Below are 18,296 nucleotides of genomic sequence, written 5' to 3' on the forward strand. Positions count from 1 at the left end.
TCTCAACTCTTGGGCTTTCTCTTTCTCAACTAGAAGAGTAGGGTGAAGCATTTGTGGGTGGAGTTTAGGAGTTGGGGGTGGCAAGACACCTGCTTGGAGCGAAGCATGTGGGCGCCAGGCTGGGCAACTCGGAACACCCAAAGGCTGCCTGTGCCTGGAGCAGGTAGAGCATGAAGGGATCTGGCCAAGGGTTGTGCCCCTGTCCCCCCCATCCTGCTCAGGTGGCCTTGTGGAGAACGTCAAATGTTCGGGCAGTCTCCTGAGCACTCCTGGGGCTGTTGCCTAAGGAGCTCTGATTGTCTTGGTGTGAAGGTGCTGACCTTTGGTTTTATTATCTGGCATGCAGAGTTTGTTTTGTCTCTTTCCTTATTAGTTTATTGTGTCACTTGCCTTTTATTACATTCTAGTTTAGCTATTAAATAAATTTAGTCTTAGGACTTTATTTAAGATTTTTATTTTATTTTGTTGGGTTACTTTTACTTGATGATGTATCACATTTTGTGTTGCCTTAACTGATCCTTTTAAACTTCTAGTACATTATCTTGTCCCTTTTTAGTTTGCCTCTTTATCTTAATTTTCTTTTTTATTGTTTAAAAACTTAGAGGAAAATCTTGTACTCTTAAGTTGAGAGGCTAGATGCTTTTCTCTCTACCAGCATTGGGCCCTTGACCCTAAATGCTTATTCTGTAGTTTATTATGGCTGGCTAGATCTTTTAGAACTTCAGTATGCCACACACATCTCTCTCACTTCTCACCCAGTAGGTTAATACTTTATTAAAAAGCCTTTGAGCATATGAAATATAAGGGTATGTTTTAATACCTTTGCTCTACTTCTAAAAGATTATAGTGTGACACTTTGGCTTGAGTCCCTGAAAACAAATCTATTTAATCTTCATGACCCAAGCCTCAAGGTTGGTTTTCCCTAGTGTGATGAGAATGGTTAATAACTATCCAATCTGAACGGTGTGTGTGACTGAGAACGCCCTCCCATTGTCCAGACATCCATTAACTGTGGCCATATTCTTATCGTCAAATTTGGTTCCACAATATGGTTCCTTTTCAAACTTCTTTCTTCTGAGGAATTAGTTACTTAGGCTGATGCTAATAGATATTTAACTGCTTTCTATTTTGTAATAAATCAGGGCAGCTAGCTGGCTTTCTCGTAAGTTCTGCCCTTTGTATAAAGCTTTGTTTAAAAATCCTGCACTCTTTCTCACCAAAAAGAATGTTATCTATCTGCTGGATCTTAGCTGGGATGAATTCATCCAATCCCATTTCAGTTAATATCACTCAGCCCATCATTGTGGACTCTTACAGCCAGAAGCTGAATATGAATCTTTCCATAAGGGTGGATTCCTTAGAATGTTCCTCCATATGACAAATATTCCTCTCTGAATACAAAGTTTGTCTTCTCCTGATGCTTCTTTCTCAGAGTTCTCATCAAGGTGGTATTTACTTTGATCATATTGGGGACAATCGCAGAACTTTAGAGCTTGATCTGGCAGAGGTGACCTAAGTGTCACTTTGCTAAGCAGATCTGACTGCCCACCAGTAGTGACCTCCTCTCATGACAAAATGTGAATGTAAGTAAAGCTGGTGGAAGGACAGTGGCCCTTCAGACAGCCAGCAGCATCCCCAGAAAAATGTGCTCCTTCCTGGGTTACAAGGGCTTGTGTGGCTTCAGGAGTGGGTGGCTCTGCATGTCAGTCGCACCAGCAATGATGGGAGATAAGGATCAGAAAAAGAAAGAGCTTTGTGAGTAGGGAGGAGAAGTAGATAGATGTGCAGGTTTGGAAAAATTACTAAGTTTCACTCTATTTTGGTAGTACTTGAGCCCCATTTTACTGAGTTTCATGGTGTTTCATCATAAAGATAGTATCTGTGTGGGGTTTTCTTAAACGAGTTAATGAAAAAAGCACTTTGAGTAGTGCCTAGCACTGTATATGTGCTGTCTGTGCATTTGTTGTTGTCACTGTTAACAGGATAGTTGGAGAAAGATACACATTTACACACAACATTGGTTTCGTTACATTGCAGTAATGTTACCAATGAAGTCTGTGTATTTTAAATATCCCTTGTGTGGGGTGCATCCTGTGGCATGGAGGTGGAGGGAGATCTTACTAATCCAGACTGTGGTGGCCAGAAAATGCTTCTGTGAATGAATGATGTCCAAGTTGAGTCTTGCAGATGAGTAGACTAGGGGGAAGTGGAGGTAGTTCTGTATGTCTGCAGTGTAAGGGGTAAAGGGTTTGGGATGTGAGAAAAGTAGAAAAATAAAGTTAATGTTGCCTGTGGCAAAAGTTGCAGAGGGCCCTGTATGCCAATACAGAAAATCTCAGATGCTAATATACATGGAATTAGACTTTAAGCAGAATGATCGAGTCACATTTGCATTTCAGCTGGTTACTCTCGTGACACGTGGAGGCAGGGTTTGTCGGGTGATGTTTTGGTGGCAGGATCGTGTTACTGAGCTAGGGCATGTGTGAGGCAAAGCAGGTCCAGGAGAGGAGAAGGGCAGACATGCTTTCTCCAGGGCCGAGGCGGTTCAGAGCTAGAATTAGAAAGTGTGTTGCCCACGCACACCTGCTCTCTCTCACGATGCTCACTCGGAGGTCGCTTTGCAGGGCCAGCATTGGCTAAGCCTGTGAGCAGCCATTGCAGCAGCTCTTGGAGGTGTGTTGAGATTCACTCTGCACCGAGTAGCTCAACAGCCTCATCCTCAATGTTGTGGTGTTGGTTTAAGCGATATTCCTTATTAATAACATTCTCTCATTCCCAACTGAAGAGCTGCCCTCTTTGTGCATTCCAGCTTTCCAAATTATAGTGTAAAAGAGGACTGTCTGTATGGTGGCTATGTTTTGGCTTTGACATTATAAAAGACTAGCTTTGAATCTTAAAGATTTAAATAATGACTATGGATTTACAATATGTGTCCTTTCTCCAGCCATTTAATAGTAGGTAACCCTGCCCATGGATTGTGAGGATGACGAGGCAGTGGGGAGGCAGTTGTAATAGTCAAAGTGGGAAACGATACTTGTCCCAACTAAAGCAGTGGTTGTGGCCATGGGGAGGAGAGGCCTTTGGGATTGGTTGGTTGTTTTTACAGCTTGTGTTGAGAACTGTCGATAAAGGAGTTATGTTTATGTTGCTTAGATGAAGTGGTCATGATGAAGAGGGGTCCTGTCCATAAGTCTCTGTGGTTGATTCAGCCCAAGTGAGTCTGAGCCACAGCCAGAGGATATGTTTTCAGACTTCCCAGAATATGTTCCCAGCTGCTTGCCTTCCAGATGTGTGTGAATACTGGCCATTTGTCCTGGATACGCCAAGGTTTTCATCCATTATCTCATTTAAACCTTGTAATGCATCTTGGAGGAAGATATAATTACTAAACTCATTTTATAGCTGAGCAAACTGAGGCTCAGGGAGGTTGGCTTATCCAAGGTCATGGACAGGTTATAAATGGCAGAGTTGGAGCTTGGACAAGGTCTGTCTGACTTAAATCAATGCTCTTAACCACACTTCTGCATTACTCTCATTTGTTGAAAGAAACATTCTGACGTTGGCTTTTTTTGGGCAAAGGAGTTTTAATGTAACAGTTGAAAATCCAGATTAGCTTATTGCAAAATAGTAGCAAAGGCAATTTAATTTAAATAACTATATCATAATGTCTTTGGGTTGACATTGAAGATTTTGTAGCTTTTCTGACTTAGTATGTTTTTGGTTTGTATATTGATGTCATGAGAAGATGTTAGCATGGAAGTGCTTAGCTGTCTCTGAGCAACATTAATAGTGCAAGGTCTAATAAGTTTAGAAGTCTTTCAGTAATCAGATCTGGGATGAGTGCTTCCCTTGGCTACAGGCTTTGTGTCTAAGCATTTGGAGAGGTCCTGTCTGAGTTTTAGCCGTCTTGGATGTTCCACACAGTTCATTCTTGGGAAGGGCAGATGGAAAATCATTAGCACTTCTCTCCTTCGGCACATTGGTATTTCATCAAACTTGGCCTCTGGTGGGCTTCAAGACAGTCAGCCTTTTCCTCGTATAGGATAGTTCACACAGGGTGCAGTAACCCCACTAGATTAAATTGTGTACGCTGCTCTGGTGCAGAGAGGTCACTGTGAAAAGCACTAGCTGCCAACTTACTTTACCTGGCAGTGGTTCAACTCTGTGACAGGCCTACCTCTGATTTAAACAAATTTGAGAAATATGTAAAGTTTTGGAAGCAGTTTTGCACTGATTTGATAAAAGAAACCACAAAACACTGCAGCGCAGGTGTTGAGAATGTTTGAAAGCTGATTGAGGGAAGCAGATGGCTTTAGTCAGTGGCATCCAGCCAAAAGAGCAGGTGCTGGTCATGTGACCGCTGGTTACCAGGGTAATCTGATTGCTCTTGGCGTGCAGATGAAAGGAAAGGGGCCCAGCGTTCAGCTGTAGTATTGTATAATTTGTGGCAGTTAGAGCGGAAATAAATGCTGGAAATGGAGCCTCATAGTAGGGGAGACTTCTGTCCATGTGTAGCGTAAACACTGGGACAGTTGGATGAGGAACTGTTGTATGGATTTTTTTTTTAATTTAAAAAATATTATTCTTTCCATGGATCTTTTGAGGACTTAAAGTTTTTAGGACACTACTTTTTTTAAAAAAATAAAAAGAACTCTTTAACCCTAACTGACATTGGCTATAAACTTGAATTGTTTTAAGTTGTTTCCTTATGTGGCTATTTACTGTGCTAAAATGTTAACAAAACAAAGCAAAAACAAGCTCTGAGTATTTAACTGGTTTAAGATGATCAAATATTTTATTTATTTACTCCAAAAATATATTTTAGGTGTGTGATGGATACTATATTATCTTAAAAAAATACTTCTGAAATATTTTACATGACACATGCTTTACTTAAAAACATATAGATATCTTGGCCTCTTTTCCTTTTGTAGTAACTGAGGCTGAAAAGAATGCTGTTTTAATGCATTCTTTCAGCATAGTTTTCTGGCAATTTAAAAACTTCAATAAATAAATTTTTAAAGGTTTTTGAAATGTATCTTTTGTTTTCAGAATTTATTAGAATTTTAAGCTCTCTAGAAATAGTAAATATAGTCATTACTGAGGTTGGAGTATAATAAATGTTGGATAAGAAATGATAATTGATAGTAGAAAACCTTGGGGCCGGTTTGGAAATTGGAATGGAAAGTAGCACCAAGTGTACATTCTCAAAGAACGTCGAGTGGAGGTTCGAAAGGTGATGCTAAACTTAAATTTAAAACATTTTTTCGTCAGAGTTTATTCATGTCTTGTGACGTATGTAACATTCAAATCCTATTAACATTTGACAGAACCATACTATGGAACATGTACTTTAACTGTTGGGGTTGCTTTGCTATCTTTTTGTATTTCAGAGACCTAGCTTTTAAAAAAAAGCTTGACATGATTACCTCAGCAAATGCCTAACACTAAAATAAAGCTTATTTTTAGTTAAGAACACAGCATTAAGTAGAATTATGTAGAACAGGAAATTGCTATATGTTTTGTTATATTTTAAAAGATTACAAATTGGATAAAAATGTAGCTGGATGATAGAAAAGAGGACACCTGGTAGTACTGGTCAAAAAAAGGACTTCCATAGGAGCATTTAAAACTATCTTCGAGAGACATGAAGAAATGATCGTTATATTCTACTTTTCCCTGACAGTTTTTTAAAAACATACTCTGCACCTTAAAAACTTGATGGCAAAAGTACTGCTGAGTCTGATTTTTCATTTTTATTTGGTGTTTTGGCAGGGATTTTGCGTTGCTTAGATGAACTAATGTACTCTCTGTGGTATTAGGAGTTTTTGCATGCAATTTCTTTTTAATTAGGTCAGATATTTGCTAAAGGTCATCAATATGGGGTTTTGCCATAAAAACTTAATTGAGAGTGCCGTTTAACTATAAATGGCCAACGTGCATTGATTTATCAATTGTCATTTTATTTTAGGGATATTAATGTGGGAAATATAAGGCATGGGGCATGTGGAAAACCTCATTAAAAAGTGATCACTAAGTGGATCCACTTTGAATTCTAGTAATAAGAAACCTGATTCAGAAGCAAGTGCTTTGAAGAAAAAGGTCAACAAGGGAAAAACAGAAGGTTCTGAAAATTCAGACCTGGACAAAACGCCGCCACCATCTCCTCTTCCTGAAGAAGACGAGGACCCAGGTGTTCAGGTAATGCCGTTCTTCTGGTCCCGAGCCGTGCTTGTTTAGCGTGGGTAACTTTAGCCGCATGTCAAGTGCACCGACCTGCCCTGTCTTTGTCGTAGAGCTGCTTTCGAGATGGCTTTATTGTTGCCTGGAACATTAGATCCAGAGCGATGAGCGCTGGGGGGCCAACACGGAATTAAACTCCTGACTTCTCGGTTTTGCCATCTTTGACTCTGTGATATATAAAACTGAGAATCTTCATGTATTTCTGTAAATGTATCTTTTGCTGTTTCTGTATATGTTACCGTTAATATATTGTTAATGCGTCGGTTCATTTAAAGCTTCATTCACATTTCTAATTTTCTCTGAAGTTTGGTGGCTTGTCACTTCTTTAATTTTGCAGAGCAAAAAATCAAGATGTAATCTGTAGCCTGTCTTAAGCTTTCTAACACTGATGGTCAGAGTTAGGATGTATTCATGTAATACTAAAGTTTCAGTGAACAGGTCACTAACTTTCTGGATGATGATGCTGCAAAATTTTCCAGTGTTAGATTCTCCTGAGTTTTGGAGAATTTTTTAGGAATCAGTTTGAAAAACTAGCCCTAAAATAAATGTTAGGAATTACGTTCTTCTGTGTAAACCACACTGCCTTCTCTGATTGGACTGTGAGGTAAGGGACCCTTCCATGTGATCACTAAAAATTGTTTTCTTGTTACATTCTCTGGAAGCATGCCAATGTGGTCCACTGGGATGGCTGGGAACGTAGCTTCTTGAATGACATCTAGGTTATTATGGAGCAGTTACCAAGGGGTCCTGCTAAAATAGGAAGTCAGCCCCTACAAATTTGCTTGACTTTTCTAATCATTAGTGCACACTGAGTACTTTCTACTGATACCCCCTACCAATTTGCTTAAAAGTTAGAACAAAATATTTGCAATATACCATTCTATTCTAAAGAATTTAAGATGGGTTTGTGTGTGGGGGTGTTTAACTGCCTGATATCTGTAACTTCACAGAATGGCCTAACCTAAGAGGACCTGAAAGGGAGAGGAGAAAGAGAGAGTGTGAATGAATGTGTTTTGGTTTGGTTTGATTCTGTAACTAGCATAGTGATAGCTCTGGTAGTTTGGGTTAATTTTGTAATTTCCTTTTATTTTACATGTCAGTGAAAAGATACTGGGAAGGTAAGTAGATATCTATTTTTATTGCTTAGGGAGTTTTAAACTAAAGTTTTTTTTAATGATTTTGAATTTCATTTTTCTACTCTACGGTGTTTTTTCCTGAACCATGTTTGTTTTGACTAGGACCTTTATGACAATAGTACTTGGATAGTATTGAGAAGATTTATTCACACAAGTCAAGAAAATTCTGTTCTCTCACAAATGCTGCTGCTGTTTTTAAAAGTCTCGCTGTATTAACGCAGACTCAAATGGACTTTATGAAATACCGGTGTTTTTTTCTTCTACATTTCAATTATAGAAGAATGCTAATCAATTCAAATGAACATCGCTGCATCCTCTCTGATTGGCAGTGCTTAGCTCTTATGGGTTGAATAGCTCATATAAGTAACCGCACAAGCAGATCTGACTCTGAAGGCACGCCTTTCTCAGTGTCTCTGACACAGGAAGTGATGTGACTGCTTGTTTACTGTGTTTCTTCCTGTAGCACACGCATGAAGGGCTTACAGTTACAGTTCTTGAGTCTTGCTATTGATTTGTTTAAGCTTTAGTAAATGCCATATAATTTTAACAAACTCAAAATTGTGTCACAAAGTACTGCAATGGTGAGACCATGGAAACACGTTTAAATCTTCTCTTCAGTATACTATTTTTAACTATAAGTAACTTTTCTAAAGCGACCCAAGTTTAACAAATTGACCTATTATTTTAGTGTCAGTTCAGAAGTTTTGAGTTATGGTTTAAATGCAATGCTTACGTTTCATTTTGATTCATAACAATCTTTCAAATAATAATAGTTTAACAGACTATAGAAGTTTAGTATGGTAAGCCGTAATAGAAGTATATTATGTAGTAATTGTATTTTATATTGTGAAATTATAAAAGGAACCTTTGTTTTCTTTTACACGTGCCCTTTTACCCCTTTCACCCTCCCCCAAGCCCCCTTCTCTGGTAACTGCCGATCTGTTCTCTATATCTATGTGTGTGTTTGTTGTTCTTGTTGTTTTGTTTTTAATCTTCCACATATGAGTGAAATCATACGGTATTTGGCTTTCTGCATCTGACTTACTCTAAAAGGAACCTTGATGCCCAAAATAAGTGAAATTAAGATCACTTCTTACTTAGAAGGTAGAGAAGCCGTATAACATTTAAAAATTTCAGAAAGTTGAGTTTTAATTTTATTTTGGGGTTTTTTACTCTTAAGAAGTGACCTCGTATCCACTACTAACTCACTCCATCACTGTTGCACAGATTCATAACACAAATTGATATGAGGAGAAATTTGTGTTATATGTTATATCCACCAGTGCATAAATTTCTATTTAAAAAAAGAAAAGCCCCCTGATTTATTGTACTGGAACATTTCTTTAACATCAGAGTGGGGTTTAGTGTAAAGTGGATTTGTCTTAAACTCTGTCCAAGGGTGTTTAGTTACCTATGCTGGAAAAATACTGTGACAGTGTGGCCTCAACCATGGGAGCCTGATAAAACATCACAGATTGTATCATTAGTGGCACTTTCCTCCTTACAGTAGTGACATAAAGATGCAAATATAGATTAATCCATTTCACTTTAGTTAAATCAATACATCAAATGAAATACAGATATGCTAAATTTCACAAAATTAAAATATTGTTCCCGATGATAGCCTTTTATGTCTTAAAGAAATTGACATTCAAGAATGAGGGATGGTAAAGTGGGCACAAGAGGAAGAGCTGTCTAGATCAGCTTTGGGAAGAGAGAACGGAAACTGTACACAGTAGTCAGGCCTTGCAGCCTTATTGCTTTCTGATTTTTCTTTGGAAAGGTGGAGCTAAGTAATGATGGTTTTAATCCTACTGACTGCATTTGGCATTAATACGTACCATGCACTCTTCTGAATGCTTTAAATGAATTCCCTTATATGATCTTCACAGTATATTTATCATGCAGTTACTATCATTAATCCCATTCTACAGAACAGGAAACTGAAGTCCACAGAACAACTTGGCCGAGGTCACATAGTAATAGTCTAACTGAAACACAAGCAAGTCAGCTCCAGGGCTCACAAGGTCAAACTACCTCCAGTGATGTGAGGAAGGGTTGAAGATGGCAGAACCCCTGCTGCTTTCTGTACCACCTTGACCTGGACTTGGTTATTCTGGGCAAGGCTGAAGAGGAGAGGAGGGGCGCCAGCCCCGTGGCCAAGTGGTTACCTTTGCGTGCTCCGCTGTGGTGGCCCAGGGTTTCACCGGTTCGGATTCTGGGCACAGACGTGGCACCACTCATCAAGCCACGTTGAGGTGGCGACCCATATGCCACAACTAGTAGGACCTGCAGCTAAGATATACAACTGTGTACCGGGGGGATTTGGGGAGATAAAGCAGAAAAAAAAAAAAAAGATTGGTAACAGTTGTTAGCTTAGGTGCCAATCTTAAAAAAAAAAAAAGAGAGAGAGAAAGAGAGAATGGTCAGAGGAGGGACCTCTGGCCCATATTGCTACTCCCTCTGGTCTAAGCCACTAGAACGTCTGTTAATAAGATGTTAGCCTGAGTACCTCATGTCTGAAAGGTGCTGTGTGCCTCTGCAGCCATGACTGTGTAGGGCTAAGAGCTCACAGTCTTGAACAACCCACTTGATGGTCATATTATACCGAGTTGGTATTGTGAGCTGCCTCAAATCTGCTTTTTTTCTTTTTGAGGAAGATTTAGCCCTGAGCTAACATCTGCCAATCCTCCTCTTTTTGCTGAGGAAGACTGGCCCTGAGCTAACATCGTGCTCATCTTCCTCTACTTTATATGTAGGATGCCTACCACAGCATGGCTTGCCAAGCGGTGCCATGTCCGCACCCGGGATCTGAACCGGTGAACCCCAGGCCGCCGAAGTGGAATGTGCGAACTTAACCGCTGCACCACCGGGCCAGCCCCTCAAATCCGCTTTTGAGAACAGAGAGAGCAAACTTAATAAAATAAAAATCAGTCAGTCCCACTCTTTGAGACAACGTGCTGGGGTTTATTGTCCTGACTTGAGCCATGTAGGTGCCGTGCCTGTCACTCCTTAGGGCCACGTGGTGGGTAATCTGCCTCTCTCTGCCTTCCTGTCCCAACTTTAAAATTCACGAGGCTCTTTTAAAAGTTTTATTTCATAATTCTTAGAAAAAAGTTCATGAAAGTGTTGCTTTTGTTGGCATCCTTTTATTTCTCCTATGTGCTTTGTGAAGTCATCTGTAGGTTGTAACCTTGCATTTATCAGTGATTTAAAACTTACGTGTGTCATTATAGAGTTACCCTAGTTTTATCATATACACATATTAATGAAAGATTATTTTTCCGTTTTTAATTAACTGACAAAACCAATTCTTTATTAATTTTGAACAAAAGGTGCAAAATGTCTCCTTCTGCTCTGTTCACTTCAGTCCCCAGAGTTAATAGCTATCAATGTGCTTTGTGTTTTTTCAGATTTTTTTCTGTTATTGAAAACATACATTCATTTTTTTAGCAAATATTCATTGAGTCATAGAGAAGTAAACAAGGCGTACAGTGTCTTTCTCTTGAGTTCATATGTTGGTGATCCACACATACAAACATATCCACAAGGTTTTTTGTTATCTTAAATAGAATTATAAGCTACTTATTGTTATGTGACTCGCTTTTCTTTTTATTTCACAATTTATCTTGCAGATAATTCCCAAGATGCACCATGTACTAGAAGTATAATTGCTGGGTCAAAGGGTGGGCATGTTTTAAATTTTGATAGATATGACCATATTGTCCTGCAAAGGTGTATTGAATTCTGTTTTGACCACTGGGGTGGGAGAGGACCCATTTTGCCAATAATCCTAATACTAGTTACTGTCAGGCTTTTACATTTTAGTCAGCATGGTAAAAATTAAATTAAAAAAGTAAAATTACTTTTCTTTGCCATTTATTATAAATTCAGCCATTCAATCTTTCTTAAAAAATGTTCAGACTGTTTATTTTAGGGCCAAGATTAAAATGCAAACCTAATTAAATGGCCCTCTGAAATATTATTGATACCTTAGATAATATTATACCAGTATTTATATAGATGTTATATAGAACTTTATGATTTACAGATTATCTTCTAATGCATTCTCTCTTTTGGACTGTTTATTATGGGAAAAATTTTAAAACATGCACAAGTAGAGGGAATAGTATAATGAACCCCTATATACCCATCACCCAGCTTTAATATTGCCTTCACTTTTGAGTGACGCACTGGCCGGGTGAAGAATAAAACTTGTTGTTATTTCCATTTCCCAGTTGAAGGTCACATAGCTGGGAGTGGCAGAGCCACAGCCGTCCCAAACGTCTGACTTCGGATTTCCCCCCATTTCCATTATATTTGTTACCACTATGATCTCTTGTGTGATTTACAGGGTTAAAGCTATCAGCTTTTCTTTAAGATAATTTAAAAAGATATATACCTTACCATTCTGAGAAGTTATAAAGAGCATCAGCAATTGCTTTCGAAACTCACTTTGTTCGGTTTTTGTTTCAGAAGAGACGTTCCAGCAGGCAGGTGAAGAGAAAGCGATACACTGAAGACTTGGAGTTCAAGATTTCTGATGAGGAGGCGGATGATGCGGACGCTGCTGGGGGAGACTCCCCCTCCAACACCTCGCAGTCAGAGCAGCAGGTGAGCAGCCAGATGTGTGTGGTTCTCGCATGCATTTTGACAGAGGGACTGGAAATTTTATAGCCGGAATCTGAAAAGTTCAGTTCAAGCGCTGGACTTTGAGCCAGGAACATTCATCTAGCGTTGGCTAACGTGCTATAGGAAATTAGTTGTTTAGCAGTATCTTTTAAAAAGCCCTGTTCAGTGCAGTTTATTTTTATATGCGCCTGTGCTATGTAATTTGACACAATTTTGGAGAATTAATGGTCTATGTTGAGGAAGAGTGAGAGCTAGGATGCAAGGAGGCTGAATTCACCTTAGAGAATTCAGTGCTGTAGCTTCCGGGACTTTAATAAACCACTCAAGCATGTCTCCTGCTGTTAGGCACCGTAAGAACCCCTTTATGAAATTACTGCCTTGTAGTACCCGGCAGGGCACACTTTATTCTCGGTGCAATGTAAATGATGGATAAAATAGTTTGTATAAAATATGGTAGTAATGTAGGATTGATTATTGTAAAGGTCTTTTTTTTTTAAATGCCCTTTTCTTAGCATTACTGTACTTTAGTTAACAAACTGGTAACCCCTTGAAAAGTATATTAAATGCAGTTTTGTATTTTATTTGGTAATTTGTGCTATGTTAAGTTGTGATAAAGTGTTTTATGTGACCTCCGTAGATGAAAGCTGCCTACAGTAACAGGATGATGAGTGTATTTACCCCATGGGTGTAGATGAGGGAGCGTGGTATTTTTGACTGCATCATGCAGAGATTATTTTCTCTTGGCAGCTGGAGTTTCTGAATGCTCTCTAGCTTTAGGGACCCATGCTAGTCCACATAATTAAACCACATAATCATGAAGTGATAAACACAGATCTTCCTTTTGCCTTTCTGTGGAGTGAGATTTTTGCTGTTTTCAGTGGTATTTCCTACTGGTGACTTTGTACCCAGTGACTTAAAGGGTATGAATCTAAAGGGTATGGATGTAAATGCAAAAGGGAATAATTTCTTGCTTTTATGGCTCAGAATGAAATGTTTTCCTTTTGGGTTGATTTGCTCTACTTTATTTTTTAGGAATCTGTTGATGCAGAAGGTCCAGTAGTAGAAAAAATCATGAGTAGTCGTTCAGTGAAAAAACAGGTAAGCACCATTTGGAGAGATCGAAACCTATGGTGTATGTATGAGTCTTACATTATTTTTTTTTCTATAATTTCCTTTAGAAATTTCACTGTTGTAAAGTAAAACTTCTGGTGAGATTTCTAATCCTGTCTGATTTATTAGCCTAATATAAATCTTTGGGATAGCCAGCCCCAAATGAAACTAAAATATATCAAATATCAATACTTTATTACACTATTTAAAGTAGGCAAGAAACTCAAAAGTCTCCGAAGAAATGTGTGGAACTTTTAGAGTTATAGGCTGCCTTTTTCATAAAAATCGTGAACATTTAGCTCTCGTCTCTCTTAGGAAGGCCCCCTCACCCATGGAAGGTTTAGCTAGTAGGTGTTTTCTCATACTTTTCGTAACATTTTTTCATATACAATTGAAATATTCGTTAATATCTTTTTTGTCAGTGCAGAGGTGAAATACAGAGGTATTTTCAGTGTAATTTTTTAAGATGATATGACTTATTTTTCAAAGTTTTTCAGAATTCATGTTGATCTGCAAAAGTGAGTTCTATGTACCTGTCAGCAGCCCGATGACCGTGTCATTGAGGAACACATATACTTTGTGACAAAGAATTCCAGTGACACTGTATTTTCTTTTACTGATGGAGATCCCCTTTTTCATCCCAACCATTTCCCTTCTTGCTCAATTTGAGATTCCAGGTGTGTTTACATATTCTAGCGTGCAATTTTCAGTGTCTCTAGAAAGTGGTCTTCTTTAGATGTAGGTGTCTGTCTTCCAGCTTGAATCATTCTCAAAGGCACGGTTCTTTCTTTTTACTTGCTTTCAAGGTGGGTGGAGATACAACCTCATTGTTTTGACATGTAAAATAAGCTTTTATTTTTTTTAATAGTGAATTATATACCAAGTGTAACTTCCCAGTGAGAGAGATGAGGAATGGAGGAATTATGGGACTTAAAGTGAGATCCCAGGCTTATCAAATAGGAAACCTTTACTATTCAAATACTGCTATCTAGAGATCCTTGGAAATGGTATTGCACCAGCAGTAAACTTCTCTTTACCTTTGTTGCAATACTGTTTACTTTTCTATTGTGTTATTCAAAGTGTGGATTTTTATCAGGATGTACAACTCTAGTTCATATGAAAATAATCAAGAACAAGATGTCAAGATATTTTCAAATTGAGTGTAGGGCGTGGGGGATGTATGGAGTAGCTGTCTGGTGACTCTTTGAGGATTCCCTCTCTGATGAATTAAATGATAAAATCTCAATCAAATTTCCCACCTGTTCAAGCAGAAATGAGCACTATTTAACTCATTAGAAAGGTTGCATTTTTGTCCTACTAATGACTCTAGAACTGTTAATTTGTAAATTGTAGATATATGGTAAAATTTAGATACTTGACATGCTTTAAAGAGTAATCCCCTTCACTGAATTGAAGTGACTTGTTTGAGTAAATAGCATGTGGTTTGGAGGGGATATATTAATGTTCATTCAATTGATAGTGCTTCAGCAGGCATACTCAGCAGGTTTGGGGTTGCAAATTATAATTAGTTCTATTATTCAGAGCTACTTAGACTGTGTATTATTAGGACGTTGCTTTTTCCTTCTCTTTGCCCACTTTAGGGCTGGGTTTTTTTTCCCTTTACTACCCTTTAAAGATAGGTACCCATGATCTAGGAAATAGGTATACTACCATTTACAGACGACCAGGTTTATCTTATAGGAGATTAAAAATCACTATAATTGTACATGAGGATGGAGTATTTGTTGAATTGGTGAATTTTAGGATAGAGAAAATTAATGGAAAAATTTCTCTGTAAGAGGAGATAGGCCTTGAGGTATGATTTAAAGTAAGGAAGAGAGGTGGAGCTCATTGAATTGCTTGCAGGTCACTGTGTTTGATAAAGGGCAATGAAAAACCATCAGGAGGTTGTCGGCATTAGCAGGTATTAACTTTTTAAGCTGCTGATGTTCTTGAAATAGTTACGTTAGTTATCACCTTTAATAACATTGGAGGAAAGTGTGACAAACAGAAACAAAAGGAAATTTGAGCTTTTACTGTGGATTCTAGCTATGCCTGCTGGTCTGTTTCCTATTACCATGAATAATTGAAGAAGTGGCTGTGAGAGGTGCCCTTATCTCCCGCTGGCCACACCATAGAGACTGGCTGTGAGCTCTCCGAGCCTCCCCTGCACGGTGCTGACACATAGTGGGGACTCAGTTAATGGTGTGCAAAGTCAGTTGTCCTCGTCACTGTAGCCAAGAAGGAAATCTGTTTTGATGGGGTCGTGCAAACTCACAGAACTCCTGGCAGAGCCTCCCCAATTCAGCATCTCATGTTAAATAGGGAGGGCTCAGGCATTTATGTTGTTCTAAACCCAGAATGACATGCATGAGACCCAGTGGCAGGGACATGGTTGATACTGGTGTTTGACTTTTGAGGTAGATTTAAGAATGGATTTTTGAATTGTGTAAAGGTTCATTCTTTCATTGTCCACATTTAGGCATCATGTCATCTTTCGGCTCTGAGCTGTCTGTTTTTGGGGAACAATTCAAATCCTTTTTGTATTGGTCAAAATAGTTTTAAAAGAGAATTCTGACTATATTCCCTGGAATTCTTTATTTTTCTTTAAGTTAACTACATGTAAATTTCCTTTTTAAGAGCTCATTTAAAATTCCAGTGTTTGTTTTAATCCTCTTTAGCTGAACCCAGTAACAAAAAAAAATACAATGTAAGGAAGGCAAAACTTTTCATCTCGTTTGTTATTGTCCTTCTTTTCTCCCTAAGTGAACTGTGATTTGGTATCTCTTGTACAGTGTACAGTAGGTTGGGCCAGAACAGGAAGGGATTCATACCTTTGCCTTATTGATATCTTTATTGAGGTGCTTTCTTGTTTTCTTGTGCATTAACAGAATTTTCCATTTTTTTACACTGTAATTTAGCTTTGTTTCTCCAGTGTGACTGCTTAATTTAGTAATAGAATGCTTGGGAAAGATCATTCTTTCAGGCTACAGGATTGTCGTTTGCTGGATGGCAAATCTAGGTGACTGGAGGAGTCTATTTATAGACTGATAAAGGTTTCTGGTTCATATGAACAGTTGGACAAGTATGGCTTAATGTGTTTGAAACTTTAAATATTGTATGAATAATAAGGGTTTTGATAGACTGGTTTTGGAGTCTAATGAACAAATATACACGTTTCTAAAATTATTCTGTTGAACACATAAAATTACTTTAGAGGGCTATCAAATTTAATGATAGCTATCCCAGAAATAAATTTGAGTAGATTTTTTGCATAGGTAGAAGTAATGTGTCTTGACTCAGTTATTCATTATATATGCCTATTATAGAATGGATTCTGAAAACTGGGGCATAGGGTGTAAGGGTTGGTACTGTTTTCAACTATCACCAGAGGCTGGTCAAACTGACTGCCATTTAGTGGATAATTAAATTGATGCTCCTGAGGGCTTTTGAATTCACACACTTTTGTTAATTATTTTGCTATTAGTAAAGCAGAAGAGGTCAGCATGATCATATTTATGTGAAATGGAAGGGTGCAAAACAACTCTACTTAAAATTCTGGGGGCAAGAAGGTGATCTGATATGTGTAGTCAGTTAAACAAAGGACAGGCTTATAGTTTGGGACATCCAAAAAGGGCCTGGGCCAATTCTTCAGCAGCTCCAGGTGCTGCTAAATGAGGTCCTGGAACCTAATGGCTTCCTCCCAGACAGCTCTAGGCCCCCCTGTTAGGCATCTCCACAGCAGGCTCCCGGAGGAATAGCTGATCATGACAAGAAAAGGGGTATTCATGAGAGTCAGGGACAGACAGTCGATGGCTGTAAGAGTCAGAGCTTTCTAGGAACAGAACTGAGACAGAATGAAAACTGTCTCTATTATTCAAGAGTTGATCCTGTGTGCTTTGGTGCCCACTTAGAAATTGTGTGATGGTGAGACCACTTAGAATGAAATGGAAAGGACAGTACAGGAGGACAAATTGGGGAAAAAGGAAATCAGGGAATAATAAAGCATAGAAATGATAAAGCTTATCTTTTTGCCACCTCAAAGATAATATAATTTTGAAAAACTCTTTCATAACTGTAAGAAATATACTTAGCAGTGAAGGAGTAACAACAGTAGATCAGACGTCTGAATTCCATTGTAGGTTTGAGTTTCATGATGTGCTGTGGGAAGCATCAAAAGATCTAGGCTCATCCTGGTTTTCCATTTTCACTGGTCATGTACTGTCTTGTCTTTGCCTTTCTACTGGAACCTCCAGTTCTATACAAAGATAATGTATCTTGGAATAACTGTTGAAATGTGGGAGTAGATTGGGGTAATATTGGGGTTAGAAAAAAGTAAGTTGGGTCCTGGGGATTGTCTCCTGAATTGACTAGAATTTATTTCTAAATTAATTCCAGGTTTATGTTACTGGCTCTTAAAGGCATCCAGCAAACATTTCTTTCCATTTTGGACAGCTGAAAATCTGGGACATGGATGGTGTTCTGAATACATTGGTTTAAGAAGCTGCTTTTTGCTTATGACCGTTCATAGATCCATTAGGGCAGAACCAGATATTAATGGGTTTTGACCACACTCCTGAGTGTGCTGCATTCTTATTGGTGATCTCTAGGCAGGTGGAAAAACTGTTTAAAATTTAGGTTTACTGATACATGTGAGAGTTTTGAAGAAAAGTTTAAGTTCACAATCTTTGACAGTAGTTTGAAGATTAAGGATTGAGGGAAAGTGGTGTTTCCTTGAGCAGAGCCTGTGCCAATCAGCCATGCATTGGAAGTCTTTGCTCCTTTGTCTCTCCTCTGCCGTGTTCCCACTTGCCTTCATGTTCTTTGCAGCATCTCTGAGGCGGCTTAGCAGCCAAATATGACCCTCCAGGCAGGCTTGGGTGCTCTTGTAGGAGCGTAAAAGCAATCCCTAAACATCTGTAAGTGGTGTTTATGTTTTACATCCCTGATTTATCTGATCAAATGTTTCAGAAGAAAATTACATATTACAACTTGTTTAACAGCCTAAAACCAAAAAGGAAAAAAAATATTGAAAGAGATGCTTAACATCATACGAGCAGTGTCTTCTGCATACACTGCAGTCGGTAGGACCAAGGGAAGTGCTATAGAGACTCTCACCACTGAACTCTTGATTTGGCTGACGTGTATCACAATTTTAACCTCACCTAATGTAGT

The 18,296-nt window shown here is 38.6% G+C and overlaps 1 protein-coding gene across 6 annotated transcripts in view; it reads left to right on the forward strand.

The window, feature by feature from the left end:
* CHD7 (chromodomain helicase DNA binding protein 7) overlaps positions 1-18,296 on the forward strand; it is a 182,926-nt gene that overhangs the window by 106,864 nt on the left and 57,766 nt on the right. For all 6 annotated transcript variants that reach the window (XM_046641668.1, XM_046641667.1, XM_046641671.1 and 3 more), the window contains 3 exons: positions 6,060-6,201; positions 11,856-11,993; positions 13,044-13,109. In XM_046641668.1, coding sequence (XP_046497624.1) covers positions 6,060-6,201; positions 11,856-11,993; positions 13,044-13,109 — 346 coding nt within the window. The remainder of the gene's footprint in view (positions 1-6,059; positions 6,202-11,855; positions 11,994-13,043; positions 13,110-18,296) is intronic.

Source organism: Equus quagga, chromosome 16, assembly GCF_021613505.1.
Source record: "Equus quagga isolate Etosha38 chromosome 16, UCLA_HA_Equagga_1.0, whole genome shotgun sequence".
In the NCBI taxonomy this organism is placed as follows: domain Eukaryota; kingdom Metazoa; phylum Chordata; class Mammalia; order Perissodactyla; family Equidae; genus Equus; species Equus quagga.